This window comes from Zeugodacus cucurbitae, chromosome 6 (assembly GCF_028554725.1).
Source record: "Zeugodacus cucurbitae isolate PBARC_wt_2022May chromosome 6, idZeuCucr1.2, whole genome shotgun sequence".
Taxonomy (NCBI): domain Eukaryota; kingdom Metazoa; phylum Arthropoda; class Insecta; order Diptera; family Tephritidae; genus Zeugodacus; species Zeugodacus cucurbitae.
Genome location: NC_071671.1, coordinates 38,004,235 through 38,023,381, shown reverse-complemented (window position 1 = coordinate 38,023,381; position 19,147 = coordinate 38,004,235). Strand labels below are relative to the sequence as shown.

Genomic DNA, 19,147 nt, shown 5'->3' with positions numbered 1-19,147 from the left:
TGAAAAAAGTATACAACGCAATTATATAAAATTTAACCAAACATTTAATCGCAGGTATAATGCAGCAAGACAATGCAGAACAGGTTATACTGGACCCTAAGCTTATAGCCAAGCATTATTTAAAAACATGGTTTTTTCTGGATCTAATCTCTTCGATCCCACTTGACTACATTTTTCTGATTTTCAATCAAGTAAAGGAAAATATTTTCTCTTTAATGGAAAGGAAGTTTTAACGACATATTCAATTTTATAGGATTTCTCCGATTCCTTTCAAATACTTCATGCCGGACGTGCGCTACGTATTCTACGTCTAGCTAAGTTACTTTCTCTGGTTCGATTGCTGCGTCTATCAAGGCTTGTCCGATATGTCTCGCAATGGGAGGAGGTATATGTAAGTATGCACAATTTGAATTCGATTTATACTATATTGTAATTTGTTAGCATTCCTAATGTTTTTAATCACATATGGTTCTATATTGAATATGTATGTATTATACAGTTCGTATTAGATATTTATGTATTGATTGGTTAGGACTAATACACAACCTATAAGTGCATATATAAAGACAGTCATACCCTATGTGTTAGGATTATTTAGAATGCCAGTCAACTTGCTATCATCTCATAGTGCCACGCCTCAAATTAAACATGGAGGCACTACAATACTGAAATCGTAATAAAAGTTACTAGGGAGTGATTTACGGATATTTTGAATGATTTTATTTTTCCTTATAGTTTAGTAAAAATGTACATATAATAACGAGTTAAGCCAGTGTTAGTACTTTTTATAGTGCTTAAAATTTCAATTACAACCAAAATTAATGGACGCTTTTAAGTCATGATTTTTTGTTCGAGCATAATAACAATTTAATTAATTTTTTCGATTTCTTTTTTTTTTACATTTCTTTTGTTTACATTTTCAATACATAAGCGTTTATTCGGAACTAATAGGAAGTAATGATAGCTAAACACTGAGTCAAATAACATTACAACCATAATAACATCTTCAAATTACATAACACCGTTTGAGCATAATAGCCAGTTGTTAGTTTCGATTTCTCGTTGGGCCTCTTACATTCGCAATATACCTAAATAAATAAATATATATGTATATATATAAAGTTAGTAGTCATTTGCTGTATTTTGTTTCCTGGTTAATGGTGTGCTCGTAGCTAAAGCTAAGTAGTTCCCTACTAGGCTTTGGATGGTATTTGCGCTCAGTAACAGTAAACATTTCTCATTGTTACAAGGATATTGCCTAGACACTGTTTCATCTTACGACCTAACAATCAATATTTGAAATTTAAAATTCTTTATAGCGTTAAATATGATTTTCCGCGTAAAAATGCGTCAGTAATATTAACATTTTGTTCTTCAAGAATTTGAGAGTCGAGCTCTATTCAATTACTCCTTTTTCGTAACTAGGTAATATTTCTGAATATTGTGAAATATAATCGCATAATTAAATACCGTTCCTAACCATTTCTTTCTTGGTTGGTGCAGATCAGCAATCCAAGTTGTCTAGTCCATTTATAAGTTCCCTTGCCATAAAGTTATAATAACTACCCAATTACCATATAAATTCGTCGTTTAAAAATAGTTTTAGAATAAATGTTTTAAATAATTGTTATTTTATATCAGTATTATTAATGCTCACCATGTCTTAGATTACATGCTATATATCAGAATATTGTATTTTAAATGTTTCATAGATATTATTTTATCAAGCATATACATACATACATACATATTTCCTTAAAATAGGTTGCTTAAAATATAAACTAAGTCTCTTCTATACCCTAGAGATGTAATTTCTAGTATAATTCCAAAATGTCATAAAAGGAATTGTACGAAACATACATTTAATGAACGAAACATAATAAAAAAAAAACTAGTTAATCGAGGCGTGGCAGTACCGATTTCTTTGACTAATATCATAACACAGAAATGTACTTTAAATCAAATATATAAATACACTTATGTATATGTATAAAACAAAATGTGAATTCTTTGACACAATATTCTTCCTTCTTTATTTTCATTTCGAACGTGAAAACTGATTTATCTGCTTACCATATTGCTCTTACAAGAAGAAAATATTTCCTACAAATGTTTTAAGCGCATTGGCAAACATCACTCGCGTGATCATTTCGAGACATTTGTGCGAAATATTTTAAAAGGGTTCGAGATCTTATGCTGCCTTTATAAACCCATCTTTGTATTTTTCAAGCGAAAAATAATGCAAAAAGCCAAGAGTTGAGCACTTAAGCTCAACTATATCCTCATCAGATACTCACGAAGGAATTAATACTGTTGGGAAACTTAGATAAAGTTTTTATTTACATACAAACAGATCTTTTTTTATTTGTGCAAACAAAAGTTTCAATACAAAACACAAATTTATGTATTTTTTAAAAACATTTTAACAACATATTACATACATACATATGTGACTTAGCTGTACATCGTTAAGTGCACAGAGACAAGCCACTGGCTCGTTCAACAACAGTTCGAAATTCAAATCACACTTTGTAGGTTAGAAAGCTCGTTAGAAAGTCAACACGTTACCAAAAACACTTCTGTCAGTTACCGTATAAAAGTACTCGTATTACATACATACATACATATATGCCAATATGCTAAATATTTAATTACTCTATTTAAATTAATAATCGAGAAATATGCAAACAGAGAATTAGCTTAACGGGGATTATGTGTATGTATGGTTCTAGATTCTGCAGAATCTGCAAAAAAAAAGTGCTGATCGAAGAGGGAGAATGCATAGAAAAGACAAAGATGGCTTGACTAAAAGCAACCTCATTTTGAAGGTAACCCAACCAACAATTTACAACAATTTTTTAAATGCAACCCATGATTAATTAATTCATTATGATTGATTGCTCTTATACATAGTTCAATATTATTAAATCACTAACGAGGAATGGTTTACCCTATTTCTGTTTTAACTAGTTTCAACTTTTATTTCGTTAGTTAACATGATTGCTTCCTTTTGAGTTCATAATATATACTAAATCTGCCTCTTAGATTGATCAAAACCTATTTTGATGCATACAAATTACAACCGCTTCTTTACTTGTAACGCACTTACTTACTCACACAGTACTTATTATGTATAAGTATGTATGTATATTATTAGTGGCCTGGCGAACGCAAACACCAACTACTCCCCATAAAGTCTCTGTACAAATCGGTGCGTATATCAAACGCCCTCACATACATACTCGTATATACACCTTGTAGTGCGCACCGCCGAAATTACTGCCGCTAATGTAGAAACATAATGTATGTAAGTAGTAGCATTGACTTTGGGGGATTTGTTGTTGTTATCGCTAAACACTACGGCCAGGCTTTTTAAATGCTTTTGCTTCGTTTAAAACACACCAAGTGTATGCACACACTTGGTACACATACATACGAACAAAAAAGCAGGAAAGCCATTTGTGTTACTGATCGCCGCCAAGCAATTAATTTATTGTATAAAACATGTGTACAAAAGCATACACACGTTCATACATACAAACACACATGGATACATACCAACACACCTATTATGCAGTCGTACGTTTATGTACAAAGGATATCCAATGCGTTATTTTATGTTTTAGTTGAGATCAGTTACATTCTGTACGAACCAGTTCGCCGTCCATTCTATTCATTAGCGTTTATTTACATGCTTTAGTTGAATTATGAGTAAGAAGGGAGTCAGTTCTACTATGTAACGATATTCGCATTTTATTTACCTTCACTAACATGCATACATACATACCGATGTTGTACACATACATACATTTTATTAAAATCATCCATACTTTTGTTTACCAAAATTTTCGCTTACGCGCATCAAAGAAACGCTCTTGTTGATTTTTGCTAATATTCAAACAATTTGCTCCAAGCGTAAGTTAACTACATATGTACCATACTATATACTTACGTAAATATCGTATGAACTGAACGTATTAATATTGCGTAAGAATCGTTTTTTATGTATTTTATTGTATTGTAATTATTGTATGTAATTGCGATGCGCCGTGATCCACCTCAAGCTTTTATTGTGCAGCTTAATTTAAGTGACATTGTACATACCTACATGCATACATATGTACATAAAACTGTTAAATTTCAAATATTAGAATTTAAGCTTTCGAAAGCGCACTTATCGTAGCTTTTACAATGCTTACCGTTTTTGACTTTTCCAATATCATACTTATGAGTATATGTAAATATTTTGAGATTGCTTTAAGGTTTATGTCCAAAATTAATACATAGGTAGGTAGTTTAGAACTTACTTTTCTTACTTACTTTTTCCTTATACTCATTTAGAAATAAAAACAAAATACGTGTACAACAGCTCGTAGACCATACTGTATGGTACTTATACTCGTAATACAAAGTATCCAAAGACTTAAGTAGCTATGGCTTTCCCGTTTTTTTTTTTTTTAAGTTAAAAGAAATCGCCTAAGAAGCCCTTAGGAATATTGTTCTAAAAAGTGAAGTACGTAATATTAGACAATGTTGGAAGCAAAACCTAAACTCCCTAGCCTAGGTTTTCACATATGCGGTTGACCTAATTCATTAATGTTGCGATATTGAGGTTTGTGCGGAAAGGATGATATCAGCCTTGATGATGGGTCTGTTTTAGACCCCCGTATTTCCACTAAAATATTTTATTACACACATAACTGTGGTGGACTGAAAAAGGGTTACATCTAGTTAGGAGCCCAACAAAATTAGGGTTTCCAAACATTTTTTCTGAGAAAACTTCTAAATTTATTATACGAAGTATTTTATTTGTACACATAATATGGCAACTTTGAAGAGTATCGAATATTTTTTTATTTGTAAAAATAACAGTTTTGAAACTGGTACAGCAGATACCCCTCCCAAAAAATGCGATTTGCGGTGACCACCATATCTCTGAAGTGGATCATCTTCAATGAAAAAATCAAAAGGATTTGGTTAAAGTAATGTATAATCTTGTTATTAATCGAAGGAATAAAATAATTATGTCCTTGAATTGTTAAAAAAAAAAACAATTTTTTTCGGTAATAAAAGTGCTTCGATCAAGTACTAGAAAATATACTTCAGAATCCTGTGTAAAATTTTGAGACTAATCAGTTCAACTATAACAGACTTTCAAAACACAGTTTAGAGAAAAACTTTTTAAAAATTCTAACCAGATGTAACTCTTTAAAGAAAAACACATTTTTCATAAAATTTCGATTTGATTATTGATAATAGTTGCTCTCGAGTGCGATCATATGACTATAGCGAACTTCCGAATTCTTGTAGTACTATTGATTTCATATTTGTATTACTATTTCTGTTTATCGTCTAAATAGGTCAATTACTTCACATAAAACTTTTGCTTTTCAGGCCCCTTAGCATTTACAAATCGCGCTTGTCTCTGATATTCGTCTGTCTCGAAATAAAACTATTTTACTGTTATACGGATTTAAAGGAATGCAGGCAAGATAAATATTCCTTTGAGCATGCTGTAAGCGTTAATTGGATACTTTCGATGTACATACATTAATTAATTGTCAGCTCTGTGTAATATTTGAAATATGTAATTTATATACTTACATATTGTATTTACATTCATATATAGTATGATAAGTGCTCATATATGTATTTATAAGTATGACTTTACAACTAAGAATTTTGTTTTTTTTTTTTTGTTAGGAAAATATTGAGGTGTTCATTATTATCGCATAACAACGCATTTTTGGTCTAGTAAATATGTATGTACATATATTTTGACAATAGTTACGGTTTCGGCAGTAGCGCTTTCTAGCTCCCAAAGAGTCACTTTCTTGTATTTAAAAAATTAATGGTAACATTTAATATGGTCAATGTGAATTAATCAACTGTTTATAAAGCTAGAGGCTCGTTGTTCCATTACAGCAACCTATTTAATAAGTAGATATGTATGTATATGGCAAAATTGTTTGTGATGAAACTATAGATGTTTTGCTCAAATGCTAAATTTGCACATTTACAACTTTGTTGTTTTTTTGTTTGATTTTTAGTGAAATGATTAACTTTGAATTTGTGATAAAAAAATTTTGTAGTTGCAACGGCGTGTTCTTTGTTATGGAATATAAATGCGCCAATAGCAAATTATTAGTACTTGAGCATAGCATTTTTAGAATGTTATTTATTTAGTTTTTCTCGTTCAGTTGTATTACTGTGTTCAACTCTTGTATTTTCACATTTTACACTTGTATTTAATGTTGTACAACATGATGTATACTGCATAAGTGCAATTGCTTACGAATAGTTTCGGGTTGATGGCCATCTTTTCAGTTCCTTAATATGGCATCAGTCTTTATGAGGATCTTCAATCTGATCTGCATGATGCTACTTATCGGCCATTGGAGCGGCTGTTTGCAATTTTTAGTGCCAATGCTACAAGGTTTTCCATCGAACTCATGGGTATCAATTAACGAATTGCAGGTAAACGCCACATACAGCATGTTGCATGTTCTAGTTTTTGGTTTTTTCTTTCTCTTTTTTGTTGTTGTTTAAAAAGTATAATATTATGTTGTGATTTGATTTTAAGGAGTCATATTGGCTAGAGCAGTATTCGTGGGCTTTATTTAAGGCGATGTCGCATATGCTGTGCATAGGCTATGGCAGGTTTGTCCACATGCATTCAGATAAACTGTGAAAGTACACATTTTCTTGTAGATTCCCACCGCAGTCATTGACTGATATGTGGCTGACAATGCTCTCGATGATATCAGGTGCAACTTGTTATGCGCTCTTCTTAGGTCATGCGACCAATTTGATACAGAGCTTGGATTCGAGCAGGCGGCAATATCGCGAAAAGGTAAAACAGGTGGAGGAATACATGGCCTATCGGAAGCTACCACGTGATATGCGCCAAAGAATTACCGAGTACTTCGAGCATCGATATCAAGGAAAATTTTTCGACGAAGAATGTATACTTGGGGAACTAAGTGAAAAGCTGCGAGAGGATGTAATCAATTACAACTGTAGGTGAGTAATCTGAAAAATTAAATTAAAATCTGAATTCTTAAATTATAATCAAATTGTGTTGCAAATCAACCTGAAGGGAATTTTGGTTTATAGTCACCATGTACATTAATTTTTTTAATTACATTATAATTATCCTATTTTTTTAAAACATTAAAAAAATTAAGCGATTAGTCAACAGCCAACCAAAAGAATTACTTTGACATAATGGACCTTTCATTTCTTCAGAGGAATATACCTATATACTTCGTACTTTATGAGCTAGTTTTTTTTTGGGACAGTTATACAGTTTTAAGAAAAATATCAAATTTTGCTTAAATGTATGTGTATCAATGTGTGAAAGTGGCTTAAAAAACTTTTGATTTACGCTGTATAAGAAGGCAACTAACTGGCTACTGAAGTCACTATACTTGAAAATGAAGATTTCTACCTCAATTCTAAATCGTTTGAATATGTAAAAATATTTGTCTATTAGATTTCAGAATTTGCACATTTGTGCATTGAATGCATATAATACCCAAGTTGATGAAGATTGGCACCTTTAGAGAATCTGAGAAACTGTTAATAACTATCTACTTACTAGAAGTCAGCATTTAGGAACACGTATTACAATTATAAATATAAAATTTTAAAGATATCCAAATTGTGAATCTTTATCTGACTACTCAGTTGCCTGTGGTTGGTAGCCGATATCCATGGATAATATATAGGTGTATGCTTTTCTAGCGGATACTGTGTATAGTCGCGCTAGTAACCCTAAACCATTGGAATTATTCTTACTAACTTAAAAATATTTTTTATTAAATATTTTATTAATTTTCGTTTACAGATCCCTCGTTGCGTCTGTGCCTTTTTTTGCAAATGCTGATTCAAACTTTGTTTCTGATGTTGTAACGAAACTGAAATATGAAGTTTTTCAACCCGGTAAGATTCTTCATTAAACACATGTTATATTGTAATTAAAAATATGCATTTAAATAAGAAGGTTTTGATCTATATTAAATTATTGTATAACTTCTAACATTTACTTACAGGTGATATTATTATAAAGGAAGGTACGATTGGCACAAAAATGTATTTCATTCAGGAAGGCGTTGTTGATATTGTTATGGCGAACGGAGAGGTATGCTTTTCATATTATATTTTCATTATTACAACAGAAGTATTGATTTTATAAGTGTAAATACTTAGTTGAATTTAATTATAAACGTACATACACTATATTATATATATGTATATAATACATGTTTCTCGTTTCCAGGTTGCGACTTCACTTTCCGATGGCTCATATTTCGGTGAAATCTGCCTACTGACGAACGCAAGGAGAGTGGCCAGTGTACGCGCGGAAACGTATTGCAATTTATTTTCTTTAAGTGTGGATCACTTCAATTGTGTTTTGGATCAATATCCATTGATGCGCAAAACTATGGAAACAGTTGCTGCAGAGCGCTTAAACAAAATCGGAAAAAATCCAAATATTATGCAACAAAAAGATGAGCAAATTAGTAATCCGGAATCAAATACTATAACCGCAGTGGTGAATGCGCTAGCTGCGGAGGCAGACGACTGCAAGGACGAGTAAGTTTCTTTACTATTTCAGATAACTGATGCGAAACGAAATGTGTGCGAGCTTATACTGAATTATTGAGAAAACAATTTCTGATTGCCTTCGAACAATTGGCCTCGATGCCTTGGCAGTCGGGCAACATTTAGTTTTTATACAGTTTTTTTTTGTGCTAAGACTTAATTCATTGACTTACAATTTGTCTCACTTTTGAGTATATTCAATATTATTTTTTATATTGTATTGTACTTTAAGCGATATTGATATCAAGGAGAATTTGCTTCATGGATCGGAGTCTAGTTTCACGGGGCCAGTACAAACGATACGAGAAGGGTTGCCGAGACCCAGAAGCGGCGAGTTTCGCGCTCTCTTTGAAGGAAATACCCCATGACACTGAAGCCTGGAGCGAATTGGTGCATAGCAAGAACAAATAATGCAATAACAACAATTGCATTTGCAATACCGAGGGCGAATACGGCGAGCAACAATATGATAGAGCATCGGAGGGATGTACATACATACACACAACCATATTACGTGAATGATCACACAACAACAACAAAGAGAAACACTTGAACATATTGTTAATGTGTACTCATACTCGTTATGATGCAACTAATGTCCTCAGCAATTAATCATAATTTCAGCTCCGCTAACTGTGATGACTTTAATAATAAGAATCGAAATTTGAAAACTGGTGAACTAACTCTACTACATACATACAAAGCTCATACATACACGCATGAAATTAACTTAATACATACATACATATAATGAATCGACAAAACCCATGATAATTAAAATTAAATAAAATGTAGTAAATTAATGAAAACCAAATATATATATAAATATGTATATCTATAGAATACAAATAACTCGCTAGTGTACAGGTTATTTAAGAAAAACCAAACAAACGACGACGATGGCGACTCGAAGAGACTTCAAACTACACTATAGAATTATAAATAAATTTGAAAAAAAAAAATAAATAAAATTAAAATAAATTAGAATCATAAACCAAAAAGGCATTAAACAACCCTACCTACCACACCATGCAAACAAAGCAAGTTGCATGTGTAGACACGCTGCATTACAATTATTATTACTGTTAAAGCCGTAACAAAACTTATAAGTTACATTAATTTACACAAGGACATTGAAATATATAGTAGATAAAACGCAGCCTGAGCAAGGAAACAAAAAGACCCAAAAAAGCAAGGAAAATATACATACATATAAATAGAATTAAAAATAGTGTGATCAACTAGTGACATACAAACATACCAAAAACAATACATCCTACCTATATGCATTCAGGCAATAAAAGAAACCAACCAACCCAAAACTAAAAAAAAAAACAACTACCATGCATCCATGCATACACGAATGCATACCAATACATATACACTACCTGAAGCAAATAAATAATTATAATAAAAATGAAAACGAAAAAAAATCGCATTCATTCAAATTAAAACAGTACATTGAATGTAGAGAAATGTTGTCTTTTTATAGCAAGCTGTTATATTTTTTTAGTTAAATCGTAATATTGCAAGTTGTATTTGTTTAAACTAAGATCAGAGCGAAGTACTCACAACAACTAAACTCAAAGAAATTAAGGACAAATGTTGGGCATATGAAAGCACAAAGAGACAAATTAATGAGTATCTTAGTATTTTATTACACGTAAACTAATAAAACCAGAAGGACAACGTTTGCCTTGAAACGAATCACATTTTATTTATTTATGGATCGAAAGCTGCATTCCTTCGCCATGTGTATGTATAAGAAAAAAGATTGGATAAACAGTATATTTGAACTGAGTTACTGCTGCAATTCAGGAGTGACTTTTCAAAAGGGGAATTTACATTTTTATTTTTTTTAACTAAGTATGCAATATACACACTAAGTATACAATATTTTGGGTTATGATCTGAATGAGATAGTTTCCTTTAAATTAAACTTTAAATGTGAACGTCCGTTTTGAAACGGGATATTTTCATCCATAAAAATATTGCTTTGTTTATTTCATAACATAAAATGATATTTACAAATTAATTATTTATAATGCGTACATATTAGCCTTTTCAAAACATGATGTTTATTTTACTCAGTGTTTTATTTCTTATAACTTATTTGTTTAGAGTATCGGCCTAAATTGCTATTTTTAATTTTGCCTCCCCGCCTCCCCCCATTCTCGATTTCAAATTTTGACGATTTCCAATTGTAACTTTGCATACATTTATCTGAAAAATTAAAAAGAAGAAACAAATTTTATATAATTTTTTTTTGTTGTTGTTATTTTTTGTGTTCAAACAGACCTTCCTTTCGTCGGCGCAAGTGATTTCCACTCACTGGAACATCTGAAATAAAAAATTCCAACGGAATTAGAAAGAGATAAAGGTTTGGCTCTAGCATGAACTAGGATTATTAATATCACACAAAAATTAACAAAATGCCGTATTTTTAAATTTTTTTTGGAAATCGCCTTTTTTCAGCCACAAATCGAGTTGAAAAGGAAAGGAGATCTTCACCGATTTGATTTATCCTAGTTTATACCATAGCTATATATGTATCGAATAACGTATTAAAATTTGGAACCGATTGGATTAATAGGTTTTGAGTAACCTCATGCGCCAGTCGAAAAAACACTGTTTCGAGAAAAACGCTTTTAAAGTTTTGAGGCGCTCTCGCAGTCGCCTGACGCTTCCACCATAAATCGACTATGTCTTCAATAGTTTTTGAAAATTTCACTTGAAATTTTAAAGGAACATTCTTGAATAGTTATAGGTTCGAATTAAATAAAAAAAATCGATTTCCTGAAACCGAGAATGGGGGTCCCCTTAAGTGCTTTTTAACGAATTTATTTGAGTTTACCACCTTATAGATGAGAAAACCATAAAAGATCTACATAGTGGCGGAAGAAAGGAAAAAGCCTGCAAAAAAGCACGATAGTACAATATTATGTATATTGCAAAAGGGGATATTTACAAAAAAGTAAACAACGAATGTGGAGATTATTAGAGTTCGGTGTAAAAAGTTGATATTCTGTTTTTTAAGAATTGTGTAGCCTAAATGGCAAGGTCCTATTTTACCAAATCGTGTAGAACAATGTAATGACATAGTTCCTAAACACAAAAACTATTTTCCAGTTGGTCTGTAAATGTTGCCCTTAGAACGTTTTCTTATTTTTTGGAAAGTCCTCCTCAATTAGAATCTTTCTTGCGGCAGCACGTGTTAGCAGAGGGAGCGATGTGAATATGGGAAGTGTAAAATTTGACATTTCCTTTCATTTAAATTACTTTAAATATATTATAACGCCAAATTTTGACGAACGAAAGGTCAAAAACAATCCGTTTGCTATTAGGTATGAGTAAGTTCGGTCGCAGCGGATCGCTATACTATATCGTAATGTGGGTGTCAACTACGTTTAGAAGAATCGCAATAAATATTTTCTATTGTTGGTAAAACTGTAAAATATGAAACAAGGGAGAGTTAAGTTCGGGTCTTACCGAGCATTTTGTTCTCTCGCAATTTGCAAGGCTCAAGGGGTGGTAGATATATTTCATCACTATATTGGGTATATTGAAGATAGGCGAAGGCCTATGAAAGATTTGTCACACTTTCATAGTAGCATCTTTCGTACATGACGTCAGGAACTACATACATATAATTTTTGAAGTTGGTGATCAGAAGAAAAAAATAAGCAAAATAATTTATATTTTTTCTTAAATCATGGACAATTGTATAAAAGTACGGTTTGTTTATAGATACCCTCGCATTTCCATATTACCGAACAATTTGCTCTATTTTGTTCTGTTATTAGTCATCTCTGTACGGGTTGTACAAAATTAAATTTAAATATATTAAATTTTTCCAAGCGAAGAAGCGACTTCGAGATTGAAGGAAATCTTCTTACGATTTCATTTCTAATATCTCAATGTGAAGTATGCTTGAGGAAACTGAATGGCTGAGAATACCTTTTTTAAATAGTGTCTCAATCGATTTTGTCGTATAGTGTAATATAACAAAAATGATGAAAGTGTGAGTAAGTGGTAAAATAAGCTGAACTCGTAAATGCCACAATCTGGAAAAACAGAAAATTTAGCTAAAATTGTCTTTTGATCTAGTCGCTTTTTGTATTGTTATTTTTTTGTGCCAAAGCTTTTATTGCTAATGTCTTCTTCATAAATTCGACTCATATTATCGGGGAGATTTTGACTTTAGATATGGTATAACAAACTTCCGGAACAACAATCCAAAATGGGTAAACTTTTTTTTATAAAATTCGATTGCCACATCAATCTAGACTTCATATCATAAATTATCGATGGATTTCAGGTCACTTCTTTAAGCTGAGAAATCTAAAATATCAGCTTTTTGTGCACTAAACCCATTTTCACTAGTTTGGAAGCGAGCAATATCTAGCATAAATTTCCATATAATGTAAACATATGATTCAATATGATTTTCAAAATTTCCAGATACTGAAACCAATCTACTTTGCCGTTGGTTCGAACGATCGATCCAATGCATTACAAGAAAGTTTACCATAAACCATAATATTTTCGCTCCCGTGTTTCTCGTCTTTTGGTTGAACCTTGGATTATATTATTGCCGTTTAAGACGATAATCAAAGATTTCGTTCTCACGACAGTCGGTTCTGCGTAACAGGAACGGACCCGGAATTTTATCCGGCCAAGGACTGTCAAATCGGCTGCATTCCTCAAAATTATTTGAGGAATGTTTATGCCGCTACTACAACAACAACATAATCAAAGATTCTGCTATCTTGTCCTTTTTCATTCATATTTTCATTATTACATTAACTTTTTTTCGCCACTCACCAAGAACATTTTACAAAAATTTTAGTCATTTTGGCATAGGCCATTTGCTTTGAAATCTTTCGATCGGATCGAGACAAGTCTGTAAAAGAATTTTGTGTGAAAAGTTTGGTTGATATAGGCTCGTATTTATATAATTTAATTAATATAATTTATTTTTACACTTTTAATTTTTTTCAACTCACTGGCTCGCACTCTACACTTATTAAAATAAATAAAATATAAATACAGTTTTGAAAGTGTAACGATTGTATAATTATACGAATTAACAACGTCCATACATGTCTGCTTACAAAGCATTACAAGTTGAAACAATTGTACAATAAAGCTCATTTCAGTTATAAAAGCAAAACAAAATTCATTAATAATTCACCGAAAATGTGAAATTACAGACGTATGTAGAGATAGGATTGTATGTATTGCTACTCCTTGTTAGTTGAACAGAAGTCAAAATAACGGAGTATTATACATATATTATGTCTTATATTATGTAACAGTAAACTTATAAAAAATAAAAAAAGCAAATAACTTCAGATTAGATAATGTATACGTAAATACATCGTTTTAGACGACTTTATAACAAATGTTTCAGTTGTAAATAAATATCACGCCTGAAAGGATTGGTCGTAAGCAATTGAAAAGGAAGTGCGCGAATCACATCTGGTACATTTTCTTGAAGATCCAATCTACCCGGATGAAACACATGGTGATCTGTGATCCTTTCATAGTCAATACCTTTATTCTGAAGATCAACTAGCTCAGCAAGCGAAGGATATTCGCCCATTTCGAGCATAGAGAACCTATAGATAAAAACAATAAACATTATTTGTTTGCTCTTTTCAGATTTAAATGTTTCTCACGTAGGGAAATCTTCCCGAAGATGTGGTGTACGCAGCTCGTTCTGAAAATAGATTCGCTTATATTTATTGAACCGGGCACTAGCTCACGATGGTTTATATGTATATACATATATATTGCACAAAAGGCAATTATTAGAAGAACCATATTCTTTCGTGAAAACAAATTTATTCATTAGGATTTAAACAATTAGAAGTGGCACAAACATGCACAATTTTGGAATTTAAAAAAGGTTTAACTTATATAAACATACTAATGATTTAGAATAAATAAATATATACAGATTACAAACTACTAAAATATTGTCATATAACATATATTTATACAAGTAACAACTGCCGGCAGTTTCAATCAATTAAAATATTTGATTAATGCCTATGTACATATATATATATATATATATTCATATGTAAGGCTACATTATGGAGAACTGTTCACCTTATCAGATTTCAACCATTGTTCATCGTAAAACGCATAGCCCTTTTCTACCAGCTCTCTGTTAATTTGTAAAACTTCAGTTCCGTTCGTGTCACATAACACCATGTGCAGCATACGTTTCTATAAATAGCCATGACATTTAGAATAATAATAATGACAGAAATATGAATAAATAGGTTAATATTACCTTTTCATCAATCTCCGAGATTTGACCATAGAGCATTAATTCAGAAGATAGGGACAGAAAGTATTGAATTGATTCCGGGCTCCAGTGGTAATTTTTAGGACAAATATGCGATAATGATCCACGTATAGCTTGCATTGGTAATCTCGCAAAAGAGTTCAAAAGGAATTTTATTTTGCTTATGGGTACATTCGAAACTGTGCCATAATCTACAAAGAAGACCTAAAACCCCTTATAATTAGTAAATATGATAATTAAATGAAAATAAATATGATTACCTTTGCTTTGTCCTCAATAACTGGAGCTAAGATTTCAGCACGATGCCATAGACCTTTATAACGCGCTGCACACACTTGACCAGGATTTATGCAGACGCTTGGTATACAGAATGTTTCGGTTTCCAGTGATGTATAAAACCGTCTATAACACATAATAATACTTATAAATACTTAAAAAAATTAAATGAAATTAACTTACTCAATTTGAAGCATTAGTTCATCCAATTCATGATGTTTCTTGAAAATATGAAACCAAAATTTATAGGGACTGTGGATCTACGAATTATAGAAGAATTAATTTACGAATAGTAAGCGAAAAATGTAATGTGTTACTTCTGATATAAAAATACCAATAATAGCGCCTTGTCTTATGTTGTCCGGTATTTTATAAGATGCGATTTTCTTTCCGAATGTCATAGTATTTTCCGGGAAATCCATTCGGAAAACTAAGTTGTTCTGTAAAATACAAAAAATTCAAACTTTATTACATGCATCGGACCACGCCACGCCGGCTATAACCGAAAACATATAAAGATCTATAACTAAGCCAAAAATTAAGCTATTGAAGTAAAATTTGGTATCAAGGATCGCGCTATGAAGGGGCATATGTGGATGTAATTTTTTTGGGGAAGTGGGCGTGTCCCCACCCCGTACTAATACATATCTCGTAAACTACTAAAGCCATATCAAGGAAACTTTCTGGAGTCGTTTCTTTTAGGTACTATAAGATTATAACTAAACTACTAAAAATGCTTCAATTCAGTAAGGAAAACCACCAGAAACTTTAAATTTCATTATAAAGATGGTACAGAAGAGCTGCACTCAAAATGGTATACAAAATTTTAAATGGGCGTGGTTCCGCCCACTTATGGGTATAAAACCATATCTCCGAAACTACTCGACGAATTTCAATGAAATCCGGTTCATAATATCTTCCTAGCTTCCTAATGATATGTTGTGAAAATAGTCCAAATCGGTTCACAACCACGCCTACTAAACCATATACCACAATTTTGAAGTCAACATGAATCGTTAACTTTACAATATATAAAGTAAGCACTATTGAAGATATCGGAACAGTACTTTGCAAAAATACTGAATTTTAAGAGTAGCATCGTCCTTCTAAAAATCGTCGAAATCGGTCCATAAGTTTTCAAGACTCTATATATCAAATATGAGGACCTCTGTGCTTCTAACAAATTTTTTAGCGAAAATATATGTAATGCCCGGTTGCACAGTCAGTGCTTAGGTTGTGCTTAAGATATAACAGAAATATTGCGTTTTACGAAATATTAAGTTCTGCTTAAGTACTGAAAATGGGAGACTTAAGCAGTGCTTAAGTAACAGCTGATTTTTGTTTTGAATATTGACTTATTTGTCAAAAAAAAAAAAATATTTGTAGACATTTTTTAGGAATTTTTTGCATTCAATGACGGTTATATGCTTTCCTGCGAGTTGCAATAGATGTCCCCATTCCTTGCGGTGAAATTCGGTGTCCTTTTATTGCTTCCATCCATTTCCCAGATTCTAAATTTGTTCGTCGCAAAGTTATTTTTCATCAACAATAATTTCAATTTGTCAGATGGTATTTGTAAACAAATGTTTTTCATTTTGCTGCCATATATAATAATATAATTTTATAGAAAATAAGCATCGACTGTGAAACGCAAATGACTACTCAGTCAACAACAATGCTTTTATTTGGGCACAACTTAAGTACGAACTGTGAAACCGGGCATTAGTCTCTCAGATATTTTGAAGAAATTCAGAGGGAATATTCGGGTCATAACTTCACTTAACTTCCATATATCTAATATTAGGGTTTCCAACTTTCAGTGGACTTTATACCATATATATGAAGAATATACTTAGCCCTTCCTTATTTGTTATGTTTAAGTTAATCTTATGAAATTTGAATATGTTAAGTTATTATACTCACAGCTGCGTAGGCGGGGACTGCTTCTTCAATGTCATCGATGTGATTTCTTTTCGGTGAATTATTTAATGTCAACGATTTTAAATCGCAGTGAATAGATAGTTCATCACCTTCGATCTTACTAGTTGAATTATCAACTGTATCTTTTGTTTCTCCATTTTCTAATGTTCTATTTTTTGAAATATTTGGATTACCTTTCTCACTTACTTCACACATACCAAAGATTTTCATCAAAACATCATCTTGCTTGATTTGCGGTGACTGAGTTCTTTCGGCATTTGTTTGTTTTACATGACATACCGGAATAGTTTCATGCGTTTTATGTATGGCTTTGTTGTTTTCCTTTTCATCAACAGCAACTTTTTGATCAGGCATTTTATTTACAGGTTTTATTAGAGGTTGCGGGGTTATGTGCAATTTATTGATGTGTTCTATTGGCTTCTTATCAAATTTTTTTAACGCAAGCTTTGAAGGTACATCAATGGCTTGGCATTTAATTACCGTGTTTCGGGGACCACAGCGTGACACAAAATGGCTAAATCGAATATTGCTTGAAGGAAGAGTGTCACTGCTAACTTTTGGATACGCTAATTGTACATTCCGGCTTGTAGAATGTGATTTATCACTATGAAAAGCTCTTACAGGTATTATTTTATGTTTTGCTGACTTTGGCCTATTTCTAGTCTTTTTCTGCTCGCATACCATATGGTGTATGTGCGCAGATTTTTGATTAAGAACAATACCAACTGAGGCAATAGGTCCACTTCCATAAACCTGGAAAATTTAATAAAATTCATAATTATTTTTAAAAGATTCATATAACCATAACTTACATTAACTGTATCAGGAATAGAACGCAGGAATGATTCCAATGTTTGAAAACCAAGCTTTTGGTAAGGTATTTGCTGCCCTTCAGTACTCCGATAATCCCGATTAAGTTCATCAATGGTAATTGCATTAGGACACGAAACCACAAGTGATTTAATAACTGCTTTTATTTCTTGCAAATATCCAATCTCCATTATATTAGTTTCAATTATAAATCACTTAACCGGTCACACAATATAAACTTTTAAATCCGAAAACAACACATAACTGTAAACAATTGAGATGAGGTAAATATATCGGAAATATAAATGATAATTTTAGAGTTGCCATTCCCTTTAATTGAAAAACATTGGGCCTTCACAAGGTAATTTCGTGTTTTTCTTCAAAACAGAATTATTTTATTTTTATTCGATTGTTCATTTTTCTGCTCTCTATCTTTGGCCCCTGCTCGTTTGACAAAAAATTAACATGAGAGAACAACAACAAAGTTATCCAGGTGAATTCGTTCAAGAGAGTATTCGCCGCTTGCGAAAGATGTGCCACCAAATTTTGTTTTCCACATTTAGACTATTCAAAGTTCAAAGACAAATTATTGACGAAAAGAGCAATACAAATAAATATTTATATTGTTTTAAACTTGAAATAAATTTTATTTAACTAACTGCGCACTTAATCAGATTCAAATTTGTAAGAGACAGAAAGCAATGCGATTAACAGCTGATTGGCAATAATATTTTCAGTATGGTATAATAAAAATTGAGTGAAGGCATACATTGCGGTTGTTAGACACACAATTGGTACGAATTAACTATTTATTTAAAAAAAAAAGTAATATAAATACGTCATTATTAGGACTGTAAATATATATTCCACTAATGTGCTGAACACATAGAAGTCGACAAGCGACGAGCGACGAGCGACATCTGTCAAATATTAAAATACACGCGTTCTTATGGCAACAGCACGACTACGCGACAACAGGCTTGTAGTTGTCGTTGTCGCCAAATTAGAAATGTTTCTAATTTTGCCGACGACAATGGCCGCTGTAGAGCTGCCACTAACATGTGAAATGTAAAATTATTCAAAGTTCTCACAAGTATGACGTTATTTTGCCAGCAGAAACGTAAAATAGCTTTGATATTAATAATAAGAATCGATTATTTAAAATAAATAAATCGACCATTTTTACATTTTTTG

The 19,147-nt window shown here is 32.0% G+C and overlaps 2 protein-coding genes across 10 annotated transcripts in view; one reads left to right on the top strand and one right to left on the bottom strand.

Moving 5' to 3' along the window:
* The window catches only part of LOC105218854 (uncharacterized), a 39,730-nt gene extending 29,416 nt beyond the window's left edge, over window positions 1–10,314 (top strand). For 2 of the 6 annotated variants that reach the window (XM_054232953.1, XM_054232952.1), the window contains 10 exons: window positions 55–199; window positions 256–391; window positions 2,733–2,828; window positions 6,328–6,477; window positions 6,584–6,660; window positions 6,712–7,023; window positions 7,850–7,944; window positions 8,055–8,143; window positions 8,282–8,598; window positions 8,840–10,314. In XM_054232953.1, the coding sequence (XP_054088928.1) occupies window positions 55–199; window positions 256–391; window positions 2,733–2,828; window positions 6,328–6,477; window positions 6,584–6,660; window positions 6,712–7,023; window positions 7,850–7,944; window positions 8,055–8,143; window positions 8,282–8,598; window positions 8,840–8,975 (1,553 nt within the window). In that variant the 3' untranslated portion in view covers window positions 8,976–10,314. Of the gene's footprint in view, window positions 1–54; window positions 200–253; window positions 392–2,732; window positions 2,829–6,327; window positions 6,478–6,583; window positions 6,661–6,711; window positions 7,024–7,849; window positions 7,945–8,054; window positions 8,144–8,281; window positions 8,599–8,839 lie in introns of all 6 variants that reach the window. The other 4 variants (XM_011194697.3, XM_011194695.3, XM_011194700.3 and 1 more) reach the window with 2 other exon arrangements.
* LOC105218853 (uncharacterized) lies at window positions 9,844–18,502 on the bottom strand. 4 transcript variants are annotated; one of them, XM_054232954.1, is made up of 11 exons: window positions 17,956–18,502; window positions 17,126–17,896; window positions 15,520–15,642; window positions 15,386–15,462; window positions 15,187–15,328; window positions 14,912–15,130; window positions 14,725–14,844; window positions 14,289–14,344; window positions 13,432–14,228; window positions 10,906–10,947; window positions 9,844–10,830 (listed from the first exon to the last, which is right to left on the bottom strand). In XM_054232954.1, exons 1-9 carry the CDS (start codon window positions 18,142–18,144, stop codon window positions 14,003–14,005), a joined length of 1,923 nt encoding a protein of 640 aa, XP_054088929.1. In that variant the 5' UTR covers window positions 18,145–18,502; the 3' UTR covers window positions 9,844–10,830; window positions 10,906–10,947; window positions 13,432–14,002. The 4 variants fall into 4 exon arrangements, with proteins under 4 accessions (XP_054088929.1, XP_011192994.1, XP_054088931.1 ...); XM_011194692.3 differs by having other exon boundaries at window positions 14,289–14,329; window positions 17,956–18,500; XM_054232956.1 differs by lacking the exons at window positions 13,432–14,228; window positions 14,289–14,344 and having other exon boundaries at window positions 17,956–18,487.
* Window positions 18,503–19,147: the final 645 nt, after the last annotated feature.